General features: G+C 36.7%; 3 protein-coding genes across 4 annotated transcripts; 2 read left to right on the top strand and 1 right to left on the bottom strand.

Annotated features, from left to right (window-relative positions):
* Positions 1 to 2,483: 2,483 nt before the first annotated feature.
* LOC306774424 (interleukin-18 receptor accessory protein-like) lies at positions 2,484 to 13,848 on the top strand (the record flags this gene model as incomplete). The annotated part of the gene is made up of 7 exons (XM_079264451.1): positions 2,484 to 2,604; positions 8,788 to 8,917; positions 9,073 to 9,242; positions 10,271 to 10,408; positions 12,419 to 12,529; positions 12,609 to 12,724; positions 13,600 to 13,848. 7 exons carry the CDS (start codon positions 2,484 to 2,486, stop codon positions 13,846 to 13,848), a joined length of 1,035 nt encoding a protein of 344 aa, XP_079120577.1.
* A 1,842-nt stretch (positions 13,849 to 15,690) lies between these two features.
* pcnp (PEST proteolytic signal containing nuclear protein) lies at positions 15,691 to 18,309 on the bottom strand. The gene is made up of 5 exons (XM_079245295.1): positions 18,246 to 18,309; positions 17,409 to 17,635; positions 17,125 to 17,199; positions 16,982 to 17,037; positions 15,691 to 16,861 (listed from the first exon to the last, which is right to left on the bottom strand). The coding sequence occupies exons 1-5, from the start codon at positions 18,292 to 18,294 to the stop codon at positions 16,750 to 16,752; spliced, it is 519 nt and encodes a 172-aa protein (XP_079101421.1). The 5' UTR covers positions 18,295 to 18,309; the 3' UTR covers positions 15,691 to 16,749.
* Positions 18,310 to 18,371: 62 nt separating this feature from the next.
* stk16 (serine/threonine kinase 16) lies at positions 18,372 to 23,264 on the top strand. Of its 2 annotated transcripts, none has more exons than XM_079245834.1 (8): positions 18,372 to 18,425; positions 18,731 to 18,855; positions 19,114 to 19,333; positions 19,414 to 19,547; positions 20,034 to 20,121; positions 20,618 to 20,746; positions 20,889 to 21,010; positions 21,458 to 23,264. In XM_079245834.1, the coding sequence occupies exons 2-8, from the start codon at positions 18,770 to 18,772 to the stop codon at positions 21,594 to 21,596; spliced, it is 918 nt and encodes a 305-aa protein (XP_079101960.1). In that variant the 5' UTR covers positions 18,372 to 18,425; positions 18,731 to 18,769; the 3' UTR covers positions 21,597 to 23,264. The 2 variants fall into 2 exon arrangements, with proteins under 2 accessions (XP_079101960.1, XP_079101959.1); XM_079245833.1 differs by having other exon boundaries at positions 18,392 to 18,489.
* Positions 23,265 to 23,742: the final 478 nt, after the last annotated feature.

Raw genomic sequence — 23,742 nt, 5'->3', positions numbered from 1 at the left:
ACAATATTAGAAATACTAATTGATTAGTTTTTCTTGGTTTTCTTTGACTTTTTTTGTTTAGTTTTTCTAATTACAGGCAGATTATTGGGTTTTTGATGCTGCTATAGCACAAAAATGCTAAGTTCTGTAAAACAGGTAAAATATTGTCTAAAGAAATGTCTCAGGCACACAACCTGCAGCTTCGAATTTTATTTTGTGTCTGTAAAGCTTTCCTTGTTCTATTACTTCTTTTTTTTTAAACGTAATCTTTGCATTATTTTTGCTAAATGTATTACTTCTTTGTTATAACAAAGTTTGGCAATAAATCAGACAAGTGAAAAAGTGTGTTCATTTCCCTTTTAAATAGTGACACATACCTGTACATGAATTGCATTTGTGGCATAAGAAGCAAAAAAACCAATATTGGATAAAATTCAGATTTCTTAATGGGCGAGCTACAGTAAAAGGTTACTCAGAACCAGGCCATGAGAAGAGCCTGTGTAACAAGACATATACATTCTAATATTTAGCTGGACCACCTTTATCTTTACATATGGCTGCATTCAGTGTGCTTCTACAATGTGTCAAGATTTACTTTCATCCAGAGTTGCATTGATTTTTGTTTTTACCAAGACCTTGTATTAATGATGGGGTATTCAAACCACTGTGCACAGCCGCCGCCTTCGCATCCCAAAGATTCTCACTGGGGTTAATGCCTGGACTCTGTGGTGGTTAATCCATGTGTGAAAAGAGTGTCTTATGCTAAATCGCTCTCACAATTTCATTCAAAGGGATATTTGCATTGTCATCTTGGAAAATGCCTGTGGCATCAGGGAAGAAAAGATTTATTGATGGAATTACCTGGTCATACAGCATATCAAGGGAGTCAGGTGACATATAATGTCCCATAATGTTGCTAAACCTAGACATGACCAACTGCAGCATCCTTACATTAAAAGCAGTGCTCCTGCAGACTTGTACAGTCGACACAAGGCAGAATGGCTGCATCACTTCAGTAGCCTCTCTACTTACCCTGATGCACCCAACATCTGTCAGGATATATCTGGACTCATCAGACCACAGGGCCTTTACCATTGCTCTAGAGTCCAACCATTATGCTCCCTATTGCAAACTGAAGCCCTTTTCTCCACACTGTAAAAAAGAAAAAGTTGGGTGAACTTAAAATTTCAAGGTAACAAACTTCGATAAAATTTTAAGTTGGACAGCTAAACTAAATATTTTAAGTTTTGCTTTTGAGTTTGCTCAACTCTAAATTCGAGGCAACACAGCCAAGAGAGACTTTAAGTGAAAATTGCAAACTCAAAAAGTTGGTTTTCCCGCATTTTACAACAAAGAAATTAAAGTTAGCAGAACTGTTGTCTCTTGTATTGAACTCCAACTTAAAGTTATCATTTTTAACGACTCACCTTATTGTTTTGGGGCAAACAACTTGCTTGTTTTGTTGTGATTACCAACATTATTGCTTTAAATGCCATTAATACATATTTTCAAGTTTTACCTACTGTTTCAGGCCAACCAATACAAGTTGAATTTTTTTGCAGTGCAGCCTTACTGATCAGTGGTTCTCTTATAGACACAGCCGTTCAGTTCAAATTCCTTGAGTTTCCTTCACATAGTTCATGTGGAAATGTTCTTATTTCCACTCTTAAACATAGCTATGTTTAAGAGTTCTATTGGTGTTATTTATTTATTTATTTATTTAACCATCTGATTTGACCCTTCTAAACAGACTTGCATCATTTGCATGACCATGGGACGTGTCTTTCAACACGACTCTTTAAGAAATGAGAAGCTGCTCATTACTTCAGCTGGGGTTGAAGAAGTTGCTTCTTGCTGAAAGATAATCACTTGTGCAACAGGATAACTATACAACAGGATGCTTGTACCTATTTGCTTAGTTAAACCCAGGTGGGCACATTTTGTTTGGGAAGGCAGTGCGAGTGTTATGAAGATCTTTTGGGAAGTTCTTTTTTATCCCGTAATCATACATTCTAAAATGCAGAACATTTATGTCAGAAGCAGCTCAAGGCACATTTCAAAACGTTCCAAATTGCAGCATCGTGTGGGTAAAATATGTGTTTCATGGTCCCGATCCATGTCTTTTTCAGAAACAATGAAGTAAAAAAGAAAAACTAATGTATAGCACAAGAAATCTTTGTATTGTTCAAATCTGAAAGGTCTCTGTTCTGCGCAGTCACTCTAAAATACCATATAAATAAAAAAGAAAGAACAAAATCTCTGCAAGTATCTGAAATGTACTGACAGTTGTCTATCTTATTTGTATTTTGTATTAACCAAAGTTTACAAACAAACAAAAAGACAATCCAAGTAATTTCCAAAGCATAGCTTGTTTATTCAAATATGAATCAGATCTAGCATTTTTATCCAGCAACCATGGATTTTGTTGGCTATAAAACTGTAAGTGACAGATTATATCCACTACACCCACAGTAGCTGGTCATTCATTCATATACCACTTAGTCATGGGAAGCTGGAACCTCTCCCAGCAATTAACATGCAAGAACCAGGGTATTCCCTCTCCATCACGGAGCAACTGCCTGGTCATTTCCAACAAAATTCCAGTCAAATATGCGATGAACAGCTGTACGTATGGGATGAATATAGTAAATGAAGCAAAACCTTGACCTCTTCAATACCACATTAAGCAGAGAGCATAAATGGAAGGAAAGATTAAATAGACCAGGTCAGTAAAAATGCAGACGTGACCCAGAACAAGCTGATGAGGTTAGCCATAGCCCACTTATAATTTTGCACCACAGTTAGTCTTCAGCTACAAGGAAATATGTCACATATCAGTTTGATCTGAAATGTGATATATTATGAGTGTGCTGTGTGCTGATCACTTATGCTTTCAATGTTTGCTCAATTGTTTAATATAGCGTAACTTACTGAAGTAAACATTACTGAACCACCTCAAATTGTACCTCTATAGTTATTTTAACTCTCAGAATAATTATTACCCCAAAAATTGTGGGAAAAAATACAAACATATAATTTATTTTTTCTTTTTCAATGTTTTTTTTTTTTTTTTGTCATTTCAGTATTTGTTTTGCACATATCTTAAAACCCATGAAAATTATATTTTACACAGCTTTCATTTCACAACAGAGTAGAGCATCACCACTACCAAGAAATACTTACCGGTTTGCATAGGAAGTGGCTAACACAAGCAGATTCTATTGAAGTCTTCTTCAAACATGAGAAAAAAACAGGAAACACCGCAATACCACCGCGTAGGACATCTATATCTTTTATGAGAAAGAGCTGACATGATTTTTGGGGGGAAGGAGAAAAAATACTAACTTCACATCCAAGAAGATGAGTAAATTAAGGATATTTACTGTGATGAAAAGAAGACTGATTTCATCATCAAGTAAGAGACGTCCCCGGCAGTTTTTGGAGATTTTGAGAGACAGCATGCAAACTGGATTCTTTCCTTTTTATTTCCTCATACCAATTTTCATACAGGCATGCTCTGCAACAATTTACTTAAACAAATATACAGGTATTTAACTTAAGGTGAATTCATATTTAAGAATGACTTCAAATGTTTTTTTGTTTTTTTTTAATTTTGTTTGGCTCTTTTGTGTTTGCCTCAAAAGCAGCATGCACGTTTACTAACAGCATCTGACTGTAACTGAATTATTCATAAAACAAAACAGAAAGAAATGAAAATATGACTGAGGCGGCTGTGCAATGTGTGTGCATAGGCTACAGAGCCGTGGAGGGGGAAATCTTTATGATGCCATGTGTTAACCAAAGTAGGATGACTGTGTGGTCCAGGACTGAAGAAAGCAAAGAGGGAAACAAAGGACTAACGTTTGACTGTGGAAAGATGTTTGTAGCTGAAGTGAAACATTCTGGAGAGTACACAAACTTCACTGGGTAAACAATCTTTTATGTGATCGATCTTTTGGTTTTTATTCTAAGTTAAGAAATTCTGATCAAAATCTTTGCAACAAAGTAAAGTATAGTGTAGTGATATAAGATGTTCCACTTTATCACTACATATATCATACCATACACACATCACATCGCATCGCATTGCATCACATCGCATCACATCGCATCACATCGCATCGCATCGCATCGCATTGCATCACAACACGTCATATATTTGTCATATGCTTTATGTCAGATTAATTACATCTCTGAAAGTATTTCATATGTGGCAAATTCTGATGTTTGCTAATGTGTGTGAACATCATGTTCTTTTAAGAATTTAGGATTCTGCTGTCTAGTGGCAGCAAGTTTGTCTTAAGTCTGCAGGTGGTGGACAAGTTCACTCTGGATTGCTTTCTGCAGAGTGAAAGCAGTGTGATGCTGCGTATGCATGCTGGTGGAACAGTCTCCTGCCCAGGCCTCACTTGCAGTAACAACACAGACGTTGTTTGGTTCAAGGTGAAGTACATGTGAGATTAATCATTTCACCACAGAAACATCTAAATCCAACCTGCTTGATCTTCCAACACATCATAGATCAGAAGTGCTCAATTCAGTCCTATGAGGGCCGCGATCCAGCAGGTTTTCCGTGTGTCCTTGGTCCAACACAGCTCACTCAAATTAATGAGTCATTGTCCAGAACATGATAGGTTGTTAGATTTGTTTAGTTTGATTAAGGTGTGCTCAAGCAGGAATACATGGGAAGTCTGCTGGATTGTGGCCCTCATGCTGGCTGGATTGCAGCCCTCACAGGACAGAATTGAGTACCCCTGTCATAGGTGCATGACCAGGAACATTTGGTCAGTTTTTAATTCACAAGTTACTTCTTTGGTGTCATGGGGATGAGAATGTTTTGCTCAATCCCAGTAAAAATCACTCATGTGGTTTCTTGCAGGGAAACAAAGCTGTGTTGACACAACAGACCCTCTTTGTAAAACAAGGAATCTTGCAACTCTGGGAAGTGTTTCGAGAAGATACTGGTGTATATTTCTGTGATAGACAAATAATTGAACAAGGAGTCAACTGGACCTTAAGGAGGGCTGTAAATGTTACCATCATACGTAAGTGCCATGTTTGTATGTGGGGGTGTACTCACTAGGTCACCCGGTTAAGTTTTTTTTCATTTGCACATTACTGCCCTACAGTAAAAAGCTGCCAAGAGGCCATCTAAGTATGGCCATCCCCAATGTCAAATGAAGACATAAAAGAGAAAAGAAAAACAACAACAACAAAAAACTAGTTTAAAGAGAGTATTATCTTTAATAAATAAAACACATTTTAGCCCTTTCTGTTCTTCACATAGCTTCTTTTGCACTTCCTTAACCAGTTGAGCTGCCTAGTGCCCCCATTATGTTGCGGACTTGTCACCATTAAAAGAAGAAAGAAAGGCCATATGACAGCAGAGCTGCAGAATCATTCATATAAAGCAGTCAGCCATCCACAAACCAGCAAGGCACAGCAGATTTACTTGTGTGGTACATTTCATGTACATCACAAGACCATTCTTAATGCTTCACATAAAACATCAAAAGCATTAAAGTGAGGAGCAGAAAAAGCACTAAAAAGTACAGCAAAAAACAAGATTAAAATAACAATAAAGATATTAAATGAATACAGAAAAAGCTATAAGAGAAAAAAGATATAATGCAAGAGATAAAACTTGGAGTGTGAAGAACAACTGTTTTCATGAAAAGCAGAAAATAATTAAGTTTTCAACCTTGACCAGCAGACGTGCATTTTTTTGAGTTAGAGGAGCATAATCCTCCTCCTCATGTGAGCATGAAGCATGAAAGCTGAATTTTGACTTTACTATGTTTAGTGATGACTCTGGGCACAAGAAGTGGACTTGGACCCAATAACCTGATGGATCTGGTTGATTTATTAAAAAACCAAGAGCATCTAAAAATCTAAATTAAATATAAATCTGTAATTATATACCTGTCAAGAACAGCAGTGTTGACAACATCCAAGTTGTGCATACAACATAGAAAGGTCCTACTGAATATTTAGGTCATTGATATTGCCCGTTTGTACTTGGTTGCAGATGTATTCATAGATAACAGCAGGTACTCTGCTCTTGCAGCTTTTTTCATTTGCCACAATAAGCATTAACCCTTTAACAACATCAGAAAAATATATTTTGCAATACAAATTATGTCTGCCATCAAGTATGAATGAGGTCTGTATGAAAGAGCATGAACAGATGCAGCGGTAAAATGGTAATATTAAATGAGCTGCTAATTCAGTTGACAACTTTATAATAATCTAACTTATCTGAGTTATATCTCTTTTTGTCCTTCACAACTATATTTTCAACACATATTGCACTGTAGTCTAAAACAATGTCAGCATAATATACAAAGGTTTTCACAGTCTAAAGAAAATAAATACACCTGCCTTTTCAGACATTTCATCACTTTGCATTATAACAAGGACGCTTCAAAAGTTTAAAATCCACAATTTTAAGAAATACATTTAAGTTTTAGAAAATAACATTTATAAAGAAACTCAAAGCACAACCTACTTAATTTTTTTTTTTCTGGTAAATTGCCATTTTCACTGTGAAGTTTTTACTGTCAATTGTTCACAGCTGCTCGACTTAAATTTCCTATCTTCTACGAATTTTTATCTTGAGCGAACCCCCCCCCACAACCACAAGACTTGTCATATCTATTGCAAGTGGTTGAGTGTTTGTGCAGTTACTGAAGGTTTTAATAGCAGAAAAGTGCTTAACACCAATGAGTTAGATATATTTAACAACATTATTGCAATCTTTAAAGTTTTTCATCTATGAAAACAGTTTTTTTGCTTGTTATTTTGAAGATGGTATAAGAAATATACGAGTCAGGTTTCTGTTATATCGATGATAAATTTTTACATATTGATTATTATCTTTGCATATTGTGTAGTTTTCCTTTTCATATTTTAAAAAAGAGTGAAGTGTCATTTTTACTTCATAAGAGATCTGAGCTTTCTACCCCTTAGCTTGTGACTGTTAATATACATTATCCATACCTTTATGTATATAGCTCAGGATGAAAGTATGACAGTCAGTTATTTTGGATCACATCCAGTGTGCAGACACCAAATGTAGTCATTTTTAATTTGCACAAACTAAAAATTTGTTTCTGTTTTTTAAAATAAATTTTACCAAGAATCCAACCAATAATGTTTATTCATTCATTCATTCATTCATTCATTCATTCATTCATTCATTCACTTTCTTACTGCTTCCAGTTCAGGTTCATGGGGAAGGTGGAGTTTACCGTAGGAATTAGCAGCCTAGAGGCTGGCTACACAATGAACATGTCGCCAGTCCATCACAGGGCTTTCTTATATGATTTCATGAGTAATTTTCAAGAATTTGAAATACACATTTCCCATTTTATTTAAGTCCATACATTCCAGCAGAGATAAACTTTGTATGTACTTCTATTACTTAAGGCCATGCATTTGTTGCATATCTCCTGTATGCAATGTCTGCTTTAATTTTGCAGTCATACAGTAGAATTGGTTTTAAGTCCATCTATTTAAGTCCATCTATCATACCAGACCTTCAGTTGTATCCTCGGATTCATCTTGTTTGGAATTACTTGTCTACATATATTTTTATTTTGTATATCGGTGAAATGGGTGATTGGTATTAAACTATATACTTGCCCATTCCAGATGTGTACATTCTTGTTACTTTATGACTGGAATCACAGAACAACATATGTACATTTTCATTTTCCTTTTCACACAACAGTGTTACTTTCATTTCTATAAAAATTGCCAACTGCAAACTTTTCATATAAATCATGGCAACCAATTCAGCTACCCGCTTCTGCGGTTTAGGATTTGTTTTCATGTGGTGCTATAGTATCTCTAGCAGTCAGTTTGCAGAAAGTGGTAAACATCCACACACTTCTAAAGACCTGAAATTTTCTGTAATTTCTGTTTCTTTTTTCCTCTTTCTTTCTTTATGTTTCTATATGCCTCTTTGAAATGGGTGCTAATCAGGCTTTCCAACTGGTATTATGAAAGGGGAGAAATAATCAGCCACAAACCTCCTTACTTTCTGTCCTAATTGTAACGTTTTGTTAAGGTTTTTGTTGTGGTTTAGTTTTTCTCACTTTGTTTCCTGGAAAAATCTGAACATGTAGTAATATGGTTTAGTAAAATTAATATGCTGTTTAAATGGATCAGTTGTTTAAATACAACTCTAATATGCAAAGCATAGTGTCTTTGTCAGAGACATTCAAGGAAACATTGTCATGATTTCCACTTTGTGAAATACTTTTCCTATCATGTTAGTAAGGCTGCTAATCATCAGTAGAGTCCATACTGTACTTTGCATTAACTGTTTTTTAGATTCACCATAAAAGAGAGTTTTTTCATTTTCACACAGCACATTTTAAAGCAAATAGGCCTCCTGATATCAGACATCCTTCTGCCTACAGAATAGAAGAAGTGGTGCTAGGTAAGAGCATTTATGTGTTACAGTACACAGATTAAGACTGACATCAGAACTTTGGGATTGTCTTAATTTTTCAGACAAAACTCAACGGTGATTTATGTTGCAATTCAGTTAAACCAGTATTGATTTCAGAGGCTCTGGTAAAACTTTCCCAAATTAATGCTACTCAGCTGATCCCTTTTTGGTTGGGTAAAACCGTTGCTGTCGTCATAATAGACATTTAAATATACATAATAAAACAAAGTTTTCTCTGAAAGAAAGAAAGAAAGAAAGGTTATACTTGTCAAATCTACTCTCACTGTTGTGCATAACTCATTCACCACCTGAAGTGGTGTGTTTCTGATGACTGTGTTTACTCATTCCAGGTCAGCCTTACAATCTGACATGTGAGGTATATTTTGATTTTGAAGTGGAGTTTTCTCCAAAGGTGCAGTGGTTCATAAACTATGGTGGCAACATGGAGAACATGACTTTACTACACATGGAGAAGCCTCAGTGAGTGATTACAGACTCCTACATGTTAACATTCATTATTTCAAGCAAATAACATCATTTCCACCTGATGCTAGTCATTGTTTTGTTAAAAAAAATTTTAATCTTAGTATTTTATGACAGGTCTGGTTTACAATATTGTCTTTTCTTTGATTCAGACAGAGGGAACTGAAAAAGGAATTGTCCCAGGGCATCATGTTTGAGGTCATACAGACAGCCACCATAAAAGAAGTGACGCCGCAGCACTTGAACCACACATACACCTGCATCGCTGCTAACACTGTTGGGAACTCCAGTGTCACAATCAAGCTTGGACAAAAAAGTCAAGGTATCTTTTTTTCATCTTTGTCATGTATTATACTCAGTTTGTCATGACATGCAATCCTATTCATTCATTCTTTTTCTATATCGCTTAGTCCAATTCAGGGTCACAGAGAAACTGGAGCTTATTCCAGCAATTAGCAGGTTAGAGGCCAGGTAGACCTGGGGAAGGTTGCCAGTCCATTAGAGATACCATGCAATGTTTTAATTTTATTAGCTGAAATGAAAGAACCAAACCAATAACGTACAACCCCCATACGAATGAAGTTGGGACATTGTAAAATGTAAATTAAAACATGATAAAAAATATATTTTTTTTAAATCCTTTTTAACCTATATTCATTTGATTTCACAAGACAATATGTTTAATTTTCCAAATAAATAAACTTTATTGCTTTTTTGTTTTGTTTTGTATTGTTTTGCGGGGGGTTTTGGCAAATATCCACTCATTTTGAAATTCATGCCTATAACATACTCCTAAAAAGCTCGGATGGGAGAATGTGTAATACCACCTTGCCTTTTAACAACTCTTGATAGATGTTAGGGTACCAAGAGCACTTATTGTTGTAGGTGGAAATCTTCCCCATTCTTGCCTGATGTTGCTCAACAGTACGGAGTCACTGTTGTGGTATTTTGCTCTTCATAATGCGCCACACATTATCAGTGGGAAACAGATCAGGACTGCAGGTGAGGCAGTCCAGACCTGTCTTTATTAATTGTCTTTATTTGCCTATATTTACATACATTTATTTATTTATTTACTTACTAACTGGTTTTCTAATCCCACATATATTGATTGATATCCAATATTTAAACAGCATTCAGAGGTATTGTTTTACATCTGGTCAAATGATTGTATATATAGAAATACTTATGAACATAAAGAGATTTACTGCATCTTTCCCCAGCACATATTTCTATATTTCTTAGTACTGGCCTGAATTATAAATAAGCAAATGTTTTCCAGTAAGTTGCCATATGGTTTGTTGCTGCTTTAAAGACATAACCTAATACAGTGTTTTGATCTGTCTTCAGTTAGGTGGCCATCACTGGTTGGCTATCCCATTGTGTCCTTCCTGGTAGTAGCTGGCCTGGGAATCACCTTGCATGTAAAATGGCTAGAATTAACCATATTCTTCAGATCCCACTTTCAATATAGGATAAGAAATAAAGGTAAGAATACACAGGCACATACCACCACCTTTGAGCATATGGATATTCTGCTAAGCTGATCACATCCACTGTGGCCTGACTGAGATAAGGCTGTTCCACATACACTACTCACAAAAAGTTAGGGATATTCAGCTTTTGGGTGAAGTTTCACAACAAGCCTAAAATGCATTCAAACCTGTACAGGTGAACTTAATGTGATCTTCTCTAAGCTTTTAAATGCACATGTCCAACTGTTAAATGTTTCAATAAATTTTGCACAAGTTGCTGTTCTCTAACAAGGAGCTTAACGGCAAAAATCATGGCAAGTGTGTGATCCTTGAATTGACCAATAAATGTCCTGGTTCAATTAGAGCTGCTGTTTAAACAGTTGTCCTCATAATGCTGTTCACATTTTGACATCATGAGACCAAGACGACACCTAACAATGGAACAACAGTCCCTTGCCATTGCGATGCTTCAAACAGGACGTTCTCAGACAGAAGTGGCCACTGAGCTTGGAGTGTCACAGAGTGTCATCAGCAGGTTGCAACAGAGATATGGAGAGACTGGAAGAGTCACAGAAAGGCCTAGAAGTGGACGTCCTTTGGCTACATCCCGTGCTGGTGACCGCTACATTGTGAACACTGCCCTGAGAAACCGGATGATGAATGCCACTCAACTCCAGGCACGTTTAAGAGAGGTGAGAGGCACCCAAGTGTCACGTCAGACCATTCGAAACCGTTTACATCAGCGTGGTCTGCGTGCTAGACGACCTGCACGGGTACCTGACCGCACCACCAGGCACAGGCATCATCGTCTTGCATGGGCCAGGGAGCATTTACGCTGGAAGAGGAACCAGTGGGCCTCAGTGCTGTTCTCTGATGAAAGTCGATTCACACTGAGTGGAAATGATGGCCGGCAACGATGTTGGAGACATCAGGGAGAGCGTTATGCATCAGCCACTGTTGTCACCAGGCGAGCTTTTGGTGGTGGCGGTGTTACAGTGTGGGCAGGGGTGTCCACTTGGTACAGAACTGCCCTACACTTTGTGAATGGTACAGTGACAAGCCCATACTACCTGAATAACATCATTAATCCAGTGATTGTGCCCCTACATGAACAGCACAGGCCTAATTTCATCTTCATGGACGACAATGCTCCTGCTCATCGAGGCCGCATCATCAGGGAACGGCTGTTGGAGACTGGTGTACCTCAAATGGAATGGCCTGCACTCTCTCCAGACCTGAATCCCATTGAAAACCTGTGGGATCAGCTGAGCTGTCTTTTAGAGGCTCGAGACCCTGCACCCCAGAACCTCAATGACCTGAGGGCTGCCCTTCAAGAAGAGTGGGATGCCATGCCTCAGCAGGCAATAAGTTGCCTTGTGAACAGCATGAGACGTCGTTGTCAAGCTGTAATTGATGCTCAAGGGCACATGACGAGATATTGAGACGTTCAAATTTTTTGTTGTGGTGTAACTACCATTGTTGTTACCTTTTGTGTTGAATGAATTTTTTGAGATGAGGAAATCAGTAGTGCATCCTTCTACTTAAATGTCTTACTTTTATGATATTATATCACTGTAGCATGAACATATTGCATTTTCCATAAATTTCACCTGAAAGCCAAATATCCCTAACTTTTTGTGAGTAGTGTATGTGTAACTCTGCAACAGTTCATGAACAAGCCAACAGTCACATTAAACTATAAATCCTTTTTATGTAGGGCATGAGTTTTGTTTCTTTGAGTCATATAAAAATGTGCCACTGCATTTTGAAACAGGGCATGTTTTAATGTCTGACTTGTGTTTCACATCCTACTTCAAACAGAGGAGAAAGAGTTTGATGTGCTTCTGTCGTATGTTTGGGCCTCTTCCGTTTATACATCAGCAGAAATGGCCAAACGTTTAACCTTTTCTACCAGAGCATGGCTTCGAGATCATGAAGAAGGTGAAGGTCTACGCATGACACTGGGTTTTAAGTAATTATACTGATTTTTAATGCATTTGAAATGCCGACTTTCAAAACACAGGAGGGAGTAGAGCCACTCAGAAGCCACTCGAAATGCTGCTGCGACAGGTGATAGAGGACCAGTGGGGGTATCGCCTCTGTTTACTGGAGAGGGATGTGCTTCCAGGAGGAGGTAAGAGATCAGCTGTGTGTCTGTATGTGTCCATTACCAAGAAAGATTTCTGATGTTTCTTTACTTCACTTATTTGCAGCTTACACAAATGATGTGGTTCTTGCAATAAAGAAGAGTCGAATGCTCATCTGTGTGCTGTCAGATGAGTATCTTGCCAGCAGCAACGCAGTGTTTGTACTGGAATCAGGAATCCAGGTTGGCCTTTTTCTGAGATTCTTTTATTTATCCTAATAGCTTTGCTGTATGTGGAACAAGACTGCAGCTCAGTTATTTTATCAGACTTCCACCAGTTGTTTTTCTTTACATCTCATAAAAGGCGGGGTTCTTCAGCTATAATGAAATATGAAAATATTTTTAATAAAATTTTAATATGCTTACTCTTGATTGGATTTAGGCATACAAATGGCACATCATCTACAGCCAAACTGTCCTCATACTTTCCTTGCACATGACCCCCTTTTCGCTCTTGAAAATGTTTTCCATTTGGTTTTTTGTCAAATTGCTTTATTTTCAAATTAAACAAACATCTATGGTTTAAAAGCTTATTAACACAGGTCTTTAAGGCAATAAAAAAAAATCCTATTTGATTTTTATTTTTTATTAACTAAAGTGTGTATTTATTTGAGTATGCTAGTGAAGACTTTAGGCATTAAGGTCATGGTAATCATAATGGTTTACATAAAAGCAACTGGACTTCAGTTTCATGGGTTTTGGAAAATGTTTTACCTCATCCAAAAGGGTTAGGGCACGGGTGTCAAACTCCAGTACTTGAGGCCCAGTATCCTGCAGGTTTTTGTTGTCTCCATGCTCCAAAACTCCTGACCAAAATTAATAAAAAGGTTGACAAGAAGCTGCTGGGGCCATTTGATTTGAATCAGGTGTTGGTAGAGGGAAACAACAAAGGCAACAGGGCTGGATACAGCCCTCGAGGCCTTGAGTTTAACACCCCTGGGTTAGGGATAGATGAAAGGATAAAGTTGAGCTCCAGTTTCGTTTTATTTCAGTAAGAATATTAGTTCAATGTAAAATAATTTGCCTTCGGAAATTTACAATCTCTTCTACATCTTTAGGCTTTGCTTCAAAAGGCTGCACTCAAACTCCTTTTAATATGGACCAGTGGACGCCCTGCATCCCTCATCAATCCAGATTTTCCTTTACCCAAACTTGTCGAAAGGGCCTTGAGGGTGCTGCCCAGTCTGGACTGGAGCAAAGATGAATCTTTCACAACCACAAATACATTCTGGAGTTCTTTAAGGAAAGCCATGCCCACTTACAGAATGAGGGTTGATTCACCCAGAATACCAGTGACAGGACTGTGACAACATTTTTCCAACTATTTATGAAACAAACTTAGTTTGCATTACTTTATAATATCAAACTAATTTATTCCCATTATTTTCTGATTATGTTTAAAGGTTACCACCAAAACTCTGAAAAAAAACAAGTTGAAATCACAATGTTACATTTTTGAATATGGGAAAAGTGACTTGCCCCGAACGCAAAGCTGAAGATGCCATTTGTTAGAGTTTTATATTATCATTTTGATTTTATTCTTTTGTGTATCTTATTTTAACCAGTTATGAGCATGACAATCTTTTAAAGTTTCAACAGCCTGATCTAAAAGTGTCCACACCCTGACCTCCTGACCTCCTGACCTCGGTTGATAAGAGAAGTTCCAGAACAGGTTGTTAGGGTGAGGGTAGTTCTATTTTTATTCAAAACTCTTTTGTTTAAGCACTTTGCATGACTTGCTTCATTTAACCTTAGCAACAGCATGACCTTAGAAGGTATGATGCACATGCTTGAACAACCAATGGTATGTGAAAACGCTCTGCTTTGTGAAATAAAAAAAGCCAAGCTCGGGGGGAGAAAGTTGAAGAGAGTTGGAAACAGGTCGGTTCTCTGAAACTGCTCTTTCCTTTGCAAAGAGTCAAACTGCGTCTGTCTTGCTTCTTTACAAGTTTGGGGTTTAAACCCAACACCATTGTGGTGTAGGGATTTTCATCTGCAATCATTTATCAGTTTCATTTTGAAAAAAGTCACCAAATTCCTGTAGACTGTGGAACAGTCAAAGAGACACAGAGCTGCAGAGACTGTTCATGTTTTTTAGTATTTAACTGGATTTTTATTTTATCTTGTTTATTTTTAAAATAATTTCATTTTGTTATTTAACGTCTTCTTTTTGGCCCATTATTTTTTATAAAGTTCTTTTATACGTATTTTTATTGTTGTTGCTCTGTGCTGATACATGCTTTTATTTCTAGTAGAAGAGATTACTGTAACTCCCAGCTCTCTGGTCTTCCAAAAAAAAAAATAAATAAAAAAAAAAGAGTATTTCCAGTTTGCAGTTTCTTAAGAAATTGGCAGCACAAGTTCTGACAAGGACCAGAGGGCGGGACTGCATTACACCAGTTTTAAAATCGCTGCATTGGCTCTCTATGCATTTCAGGATTGATTTTAAGGTTCTTTTAGTGGTTTAGAAATTTCTTAATGGTCTTGGGCTTTCATATTTATCTAACTTGTTTGAAATTATGAGCCCTCGCAGACTCTGAAGTCTTCAGGTACCGACCTTTTAAATATACCAAAAGTTAGAACTAAAACATACGGCGAGACCTCGTTCTAGTTTATGGCCCTCGACTTTGGAATACCCTGCCGGAGGACCTCAGGGCCGCAGACTGTAGATGTTGTTAGAAAGAGTCAAGTCCCACCTTTTTAGTTTAGCTTTTACTTGAACTTTGCTTCCTTTTTAAATTATTTTTTATTCATTTAAATGTTTATTTATTCACGTGTTAATTTATTAATTGAATTTTTAAAAATCTTTTATATGTTATTGTCTTACCTAATTTTATGAAATACCATGCGTACTTTTTAAGTATTAATATTTTACTTAGGTTTAATCTTCCAATTATTGTTTTAGAGAATTATAGGTTTATTTAGTTATTTTATCTTGTGTTTATTTTATCTTTATTACTTTTTAGCTCAAGCATCAAGAATACACAAATACAGACACTAAATAGATCAGTGTTTAAGCAATAACATCGGTGGTTCATTCTTTTACAGCTGATATTCATCTGGCATTTAGACCTTAGTATTTGTTTAAAAACTTGTCTAAAGAGGAATTTCTTTGATGAAAAACAAACTGTGGTATGATTTTTGATGATTTATTTAGGGACAACTGCACAAAAGCTGGGTGATACACAGAAATGTTTATGTTATGGAAAATGAATTACTGAATCTGCTTCAGGTACAGCATAAGTCAATGAAATAAGACATTTAGCTTAAAAAAAAAAGGACAAAACATCAATCTCTAATGTTAAGGTGTCCATGAAAGAATGTTGTGAACGTGCCCGATTACTGTTGGCATATATTTGAAGCAAAGGTTTATGTATTATAGTTGTTAAACATTAAATGGTATCTATGCCCTAGCTGAATGTTCAGGGCTTGAGTTGGCTGACAACTATAATCGCATTTATTGCAAGGATTAAATTAATAAGCCATATTTCTATAGCAAGTTTGCCAGATTTACTGAAGCAACACATATATATGTGTATATATACAGTGTTGCAAAATAAAATGGTACTGGCACAAAGCTCTAATAAACAAAACACAAAACAGAAGATGGTGTCTGAGGGGGCACAGCTGGTGAAAACAAAGGGTTTTACATTTATGTTGAGCCACCAAATAGATGAAAACATTTGTACATGTAGTCTTATTTGCTTCACATCACATCCACATGCACTTAACAGTCAAACTCACTCCAATATATGGATTTAAATTTTAAAAAAATTGTCACACTTCTATGTACATTTTTACACAATTATCAGACAAGGGACAAACTTTCTCAGAACAGTACCTAACCAGCTTTATGTGGGAACAAGAGCATAAAAAAACTCAAAACAAAAAGCAAACATAAAGCAACTGTGGCATCTTTATTTAAAAAAAAAAAAAAAAAAAAAAAAAAAAGTATATATTGAGGTTAGTTTATCCTTCCTCCATTAGTCTACATCTCTTCAACAGAGGAGAATGACTTTCTAACCACGTTTCTATCCACTTTGGTCAGAAACGTAAACAAGTTTAGTCAACACCTAAGAAGGCTGGAAGTGTTTTTATTGCATGACCAAAAAGCTAATAAGTTGTATAAACCAAGGCTTGTTTGAACCTTCATAGATATTAGACATGGTTAGCCAATACAAAATGATCAATTAGTGAGTAGTAGTGGTTTATGGGTCGTCTGATTGGGCCTTCAGCTTCCTCTCCCAAAGTTTTTGATGATCAGAAAAGCCCTGCTTGCCCTTGTTGAAGGAATTGGGTCCTGCAGATGTTGGTGTCTCCCTGAAAAGATTACAGTTTAGTTACATCGGAATAAGATAATGCTGAAAACTATTCAAAAGCTATTTCTTTTCATAAAAGCAGAGGAAACAATCCTTAAAAGTGTCACATTTGTGCAAATACCTGCCGATGTTCTTCATCCTCATCTTAGCTTCTGGAGGCATCTCCTCTGGTTCACTCTGTTTGGCAGAAAGCAATCTAAAGTCAGCCTCTTCACATATTTGTGTGGTGACATTTGGCATTGCTCTGAATGTGTGTGCACATACATCATCATCTTCATTAAAAACAGATGCCAGCCCAGTCTTTTTGGGAGGAGCTGATGGTGCAGTCTCTTTGGGTTTCTGGAATAGGTCGCACACAGGGACAACAACAGAATGAAACAATATAGCCCAGCTGACAGATAAAATAAGACAACTACGACTATCAAGTGCATTAAAACCTCTAACATTGATGATACTGTAAAAGTGTGTTAATCATTAACAATGTCGTTTATTGTTGTATGTAAAGCTTTGTTTTAGCACGAAATGAATGTGGGATACTTAAAACTTACTGCTGCTCCGAATTTGATGGATATGGGGTTAGATTTCATCGCCATCTTACTGCTCATAGTAAGGCCGATTTTGGAAACTTTTCGAGGTGCTGGTGGCTCTGATGAAGACTCGTCTTCATCGTCAGGAGTGAGATGCTGGGATGTGCGTTTGTGCGCAGTCCCATGTCCTCCAACAGTGCTACAAGACACAGGCTTAGTTTTCACTCTGTCTTCCTCCTCCTGCGGCCCTGCTTGAGGCAAGACAACTCACCAAGGTGAACAACAATTTTTCAGGAAACTGGGAATGAATTATTTTTTAAATAAATCTATCACTTTTACCTGTATGGCTAACCATAAGCTAATCAAATGTATCCTACATTCCATTCAATCATATTAAATGCGTTGTAAAATTCATCTGGGGATGTTATTATGCAATTATTTTTTGTATGAACATTTTACTCGTGTAAAAGTGGCACGGGGTGGCTAATAACGCTTTGGATGAGTAAGCTCAGGTTACTTCGGATTTAGCAAGGCTAACGCCACGTTAGCAAGGTAATAAAAGAAAAACGTAGACCTTTTAAAAAACTCTTTACTGGTTACGCATGAAAAGATAAGCAAATATTTGTTTTGCAAAATAGCAATGTTATTGCAACCTCGCTCGTACAATCGTGGGTAAAATTAATGAAAGTCATGTTGCTCGCGTTAGCTTCCATGTAAGCTAACATGGAGGGATTTTTTTTTAAGTTTAACTAACTTCTCCAGTAGGCCCAGTTTAGCATAGATTCAAGAAATAGGTCTTAAGTGTGATCGTTTATATTTTTACATCATTATTTTGACATAAAACAGCTCAGATATCACCTCCATCGTCGCTTGAACTCGACGTGTTATCCTCGTAATCCGCCATCATGTATTTTCTCGTAATTCCCAGATTCTACCGTTAGTCTTCTTCGAGCGCTGTGAACCAAACAAGCTTATGTTGTCACAAAAGAAGAAGAAAATGAACGCAACTATTAGCTATCCTTCGTGAAAAGACAGCTGGTAAGACCAGAGGTTTAACAACTTACTGCGTGAAGCTGGCCATTATGTCGCTGAAGATCATCCAGTGAGTGGTGCTAGCATTAAAAATGGACGTAAATAGTTTTATATGTCTGTTCTTGGCTGGAAGTTGTTTTGCTCAGCTTTACATGTTAGTGTGATTTGTTAGCAAACGTAGCAATTAGCGTACGTCCGACACTGAGCTATCTTAAGATATCACTGTGCCAATATGGACTTATTTCAGTGATTGTTTTTAAATTGTTAGTAATAGTTTATTTACTGTTTTTTTCTGTCTCTCTTTCTTTTAGGCCTTTTAAAGTTGGGGATTAAACAATGTACCGATCAAGATGGGGCAGAGTCTATGTATATGCTCCCGTAGCTCTATCACTATTGATAACAAAAAATATTACTTTGTCCAGAAACTAGACGAAGGGTAAGATTATATTTTCATAGTTTATTCTCATCTTCACTAACCTTCATCTATAAAGCCTAGTTATGTGTGGAAGTAGTTTTTTAATCTACCAGATCAAATAGAAATCCAAAACATATAGTAACTACCTATGGTAGCACTGCTGAACAGATTTATTTATACGGGTAAATAGAGACTATTGCCACCCTTATGCTGAATATTAGTTTAGATGTGCGGTGTCTGCTGTTCCCAAACTTTGTTATCTCTCTGTCTCCTTTTCAGTGGCTTCAGCTATGTTGATCTGGTAGAGGGTGCGAAGGATGGGCACTTCTACGCCCTGAAGAGGATCCTCTGTCATGACCGTGAAGGTCGACAGGAGGCCCAAACAGAGGTGGAAATGCATCAGATGTTTAGCCATCCCAACATCTTAAGCCTGGTTGCATACACTTTTGTTGATCATGGAGGCAAGACTGAAGCATGGCTGCTTTTGCCTTACATAACAGTAAGTAAAAGCAATTGTTTGCATGATTAGACCTTACTGGAAAATTATAAATAGTGAAATCCTTGTGCACATGTAAACAGAAAGGAAGTCTTTGGTCTGTCCTGGAGAAGCTGAGGGACAAGGGAAGCTCAATGCCTGAGAAACAAATTTTGCAAATCTTCCGTGGAATTTGCTCTGGGTTGAAGGCCATTCATGAAAAAGGTTATGCGCACAGGTAATCTATCTCCACATACCCTGAGCTATGTGTTTAGGTTACACATATATGAGTTATATGCTCATGTGTTAGATATGCATGGACATAGACCTCATATTTGTGTACAGGCCTTTTAGATTTGATTGACAGTGTGGTATATTAAGTTTTCCAAAGAGTTTGCCCAGAAACACAAAATATCAGTATTTATACATGCTTGCAAATGTCATTTCTCACGGAATTATGTGCTGGAAATGGTTTCCTTTATGTATGAAAATCTAGAAAAATCTATGAATAAGAAAATTTAAAGATAAAATATTTAAATTATACAAGGCTACACTAGAACTTGTTAGCATTGGTGCACTAGCACTTTAATACAAGATAGGGCCATTGGTAGATTTATGGTTTGAATGGTTATTTGGTTAATAATTATATATCATTTGCTAGCATTTTAATTTGTTAACAAAATGACCTGCATCTTAAAACAAGTGATGTACTGTTATTTGACAGAGATCTAAAGCCAACAAATGTGCTTCTGGATGAAGGTGACAAGCCACTTCTGATGGATCTGGGCTCAATGAACCGTGCAAGAATTGAGGTGAGAAAACAGCATACATGGGAAGCAAACTTATGGTTAGCCTGTGGTCACCCCCATTTCCAGTGTTTTGTCTGTTTAATACTGAAAAGCAATGTTGAAACTGTATTAAAACTGTGCTGAGTTGTTAACTTTTTTTTTGTGGCATTTTGGTTACAGTTATGTAACAGACAAGAAATTGCTTGGAGCAATATCATCCTTGTAAAGATAAGAATAAATACCGACTATGTTAGCCATTGTTTCTGTCTAGTTTTCCACCTCTAGATGGCAGAACAGCTGTTGTAATGTCAGAAAACCTCATTCAGATGATTGTGGCTTATATCTTTTAAGTTGCAGTCTATTTGCTATTTCCTTGACAAAATGTGCAGTATTTGGTCTTCAGCTGTTTACTATATGTAGCCTAACTAAGAATCCATTGTTTAGAGACTTGTACTTGAAAGATTAGTGACTCTAAATGATAATTTCCTTATCAGAATTTTGCAAACAAACTTTATTACAGGTTAGAGGATCCAGAGAAGCCATGACCATACAGGACTGGGCAGCCCAGCGATGCACCATTTCCTACAGAGCTCCTGAGCTCTTCAATGTGGAGAGCCACTGCATTATAGATGAGCGCACCGATATCTGGGTACAGCTTCAGAGTCTTCTTACCGCTTGGCTTGAGCATGTTGCCCATATTGTTTTTCAGATTAACACCCATGTAATAGTAAAGTAACTGTGGTGTGTTTATGACTTGATTACTTTGGGGTTTTTTTTTTTTTATCCTCCAGTCACTTGGTTGTGTGCTGTACTGCATGATGATGTTGGAGGGACCATATGATCTGGTATTTCAGAAGGGGGATAGCGTTGCCTTGGCTGTCCAGAATCCAGTGACCATCCCACCATCTTGCAGGTCAGAATTTAAGCATCAGCATTTAAGTTCCCCATTGATATAGGAGTTTCTAGAAGTGGTAAGAAAAACAGCACATTTTCCCTTTGAGAAGTGCAGGAAAGTAATGATGGGCATCATTTTAAAATTTCCTCAGATTATCTTTTGTATGCATTTATTGTTTAGTGGAAGATTGCCATCCAAATTAGTACACTGCCATAAGAGCATTTCACATTTACAGTATTAGGCTTTTTATATTTACAAAATTAGTGTTTCTTTTTTAAGTTTAAGTGTTTAAGTTTAATTGATCTAAGTACTTTATATTTCTCAGATCTAAGTTCACATATATTGCAAAAGTACTGGGAAAACAGGGCCATCACACTGTGAATCAGTTAGTGATGTTTGCACCTCTTATGGACCTAACTGTGGATTCCACAATTGTAATCTTTTGCTTGTTTCTCCTTTGTGCAGATACTCAGAGGGCCTGCAAATGCTGCTGAGCTCCATAATGGTCTCAAATCCCCAGGAGAGACCAAATATAAACTGGGTTCTTGACCAGGTACAGGACCTGCAGAGTCGCAGCCCGAACACCCAAACTAACATGGTCTGATCCTACATTGTACACTGTATGCAGAGCCATGAACACAGTTTACACACCTCAGTGAACATCTCCCATTTCTAGCGATATTTTTATTAATTGAATTCATTATAAAAGCCTAGGATCTGAGTTTCACTCATTTTGACACACTTCGTAACTGTAGAGGCTTTATCTTAAATAACTGTCAGACAAGCCTGCATGTTACCAAACCTTGTCGTAGTCCTTGCACACTTCTAAATTATCTAACATGCCTTAAGTACAATTTAAATCTGAAGTGCAATGCTTTTGAGAAAGGTCAAAAATTGTGTAAAATGAAATAGCTTTACGTCATCGTCTGCATATTGAAAAGCTTACTTTTTTTTAGAGTTACGTCAAGTCAGCAGCCTGTTAGCTTTGTATGAAGACAGGAAAAAGAAGTAAATGTTAGTTGGATCTGCCATGAAGTAGAAGCAACAACATGTTTTAGGTAAACTGTCAACATAATGTGACATGATGATGATGTTTGAGTTACTTGTAGATGGGTATCATCTGGAAAAAGCAGAACTAGTCATCGCTTTAGTTTTTTCTGTCTTTATGCGAATGAAAGCTAATCAGCTAGTGGCTGTAGCTTCTGGAAATTTGTGTTCTTCTTGCACATTCCTTTAAGAAAAAGAAAATGGCTTTTGTCTTAAAGTTGTAGTTTTAATATTTTTATGAGAAAAAAGATGGTGTAAAAGTTTTGCCAAATTTTCCAGTGGACAGATTTTATCTGAGTTCAGTACATATCAGGTTTTATTCCATACAAAGGAGGAGTACTGTCCCCTTCTTTTTATTAGTTTTTGTCTTGATTCATCAGTGTTGTGCGTGTGTCATTTCCTGAGATACATGTGTGCTGTAATCTTCCTTTAATACTTTTTTAGCTTTTCTTTATACCATCACTAACAATTTTTTCACCTGAACTGAAATGTAACTGGAGAGCAGTTACACGGTAGAGTGCTCCTCACCTACAGTACTGCATTTAAACACACAAAGGTGCTCCACCATGACAGTCCTCCCCTCCAAATTATTCACCATTACTCTTGTTTATGTGCATTTGCACTGACTTTTTGTAAAAAATATAAGAACAAAAGTCACATTTAATTTCTCATAATTGCTCACTTGAAGAATGAAAAGTGACATTTTAATCCAGTCAAAGACTAAATAATTGTATTTTCATGGTATTTTGTTTTTGAACAGTTCAGTGTTTTTATTGAAGCTGTTTAATTCTAATTTTGTGTTGTGTGGATTCCTCACACCTTTGTTCTCTCAGGGTACATTCACAACTCAAAAGGTCTGTTCATGGATCTAACTAGTACCTTTAAAAGTTTGACTAAACAATATTTTGGGCATTTGAGTTTACTGCTTTTGTGATTGTAATGCAGTGATGAAGGACCATGTGACTGCTAAATCACCATTAATTGTTGACATGTACGGTTAGATTGTGGAGTGTTTTTGAACAGTTTTTCTCACACAGTACCAATATATTATCTTTTAATGCAAAGTTTGAGGATGGGGAATGACTGTTCTTTTGCAATGCTGTAAAAGGCAAACTAAAACTGATTCTAATGCTATGGGTTAAAATAATGTTCTATTGGTGAAGGTCCCAGATATTATTAAGAGTGTAGTTCTGATTGTTAAACTGTATTTAAATTATATTTTATCTGTTATTCACTGCACAATAAATGACAAATGAATATTAATTATGCAGCACTCTGTCTATACTTTTTATTGATTGTGAAATAAATCCTTCATGTCAAGTCTGTGAAATGGTTCTCCAATCCAGTTACCAACCTCCTACCAAAATTACGTCTAATTTGACAAATCTTTGGAGTGAAATGGATCGCACTAAAGTTAAAGTTAAAGCTTTATAATCTATCATTCCCAGGTTGTTCCCAAAAAGACTTTTTTAAGTGACCTGTGGCATTTTTTTCCCCAGCTGTGTGAGGCTACTGCCACCAGAGGATGCTGTTGTTATGAAGGACCTTCTCTTTAAATTTGAGCTTAAGTGTTAAAACAGCAACCAGGACATCGGTTTAATATTTAATTTAATAGTACTGTTTTATTAATTTATTCAGAAATTCATTGCTTTTATTCCTGTCAAAAGTAAAGATAGAGGTGGGGTTTTTTTTGTTTTTTTTTA

The sequence above is a fragment of the Telmatherina bonti genome, assembly GCF_933228915.1.
Source record: "Telmatherina bonti genome assembly, chromosome: 1".
In the NCBI taxonomy this organism is placed as follows: domain Eukaryota; kingdom Metazoa; phylum Chordata; class Actinopteri; order Atheriniformes; family Telmatherinidae; genus Telmatherina; species Telmatherina bonti.
The sequence above is the reverse complement of the archived record's forward strand: the minus strand, read 5'-3'. Positions and strand labels throughout refer to the sequence as shown.

What these genes read in the sequence shown, in the direction of transcription:
- pcnp (XM_079245295.1), bottom strand. Translation starts at nt 18,294, where the DNA reads ATGATGGCGGATTACGAGGATAACACGTCGAGTTCAAGCGACGATGGA. An exon ending in GAGTTCAAGCGACGATGGAG is followed by an intron (nt 17,636 to 18,245) that starts GTGATATCTGAG and finishes TGCCTCAAGCAG; the next exon opens with GGCCGCAGGAGGAGGAAGAC. An exon ending in AGGATGAAGAACATCGGCAG is followed by an intron (nt 16,862 to 16,981) that starts GTATTTGCACAA and finishes TAATCTTTTCAG; the next exon opens with GGAGACACCAACATCTGCAG.
- stk16 (XM_079245834.1), top strand. Translation starts at nt 18,770, where the DNA reads ATGGGGCAGAGTCTATGTATATGCTCCCGTAGCTCTATCACTATTGAT. An exon ending in TGAACCGTGCAAGAATTGAG is followed by an intron (nt 20,122 to 20,617) that starts GTGAGAAAACAG and finishes ACTTTATTACAG; the next exon opens with GTTAGAGGATCCAGAGAAGC. An exon ending in ACCATCCCACCATCTTGCAG is followed by an intron (nt 21,011 to 21,457) that starts GTCAGAATTTAA and finishes TCCTTTGTGCAG; the next exon opens with ATACTCAGAGGGCCTGCAAA.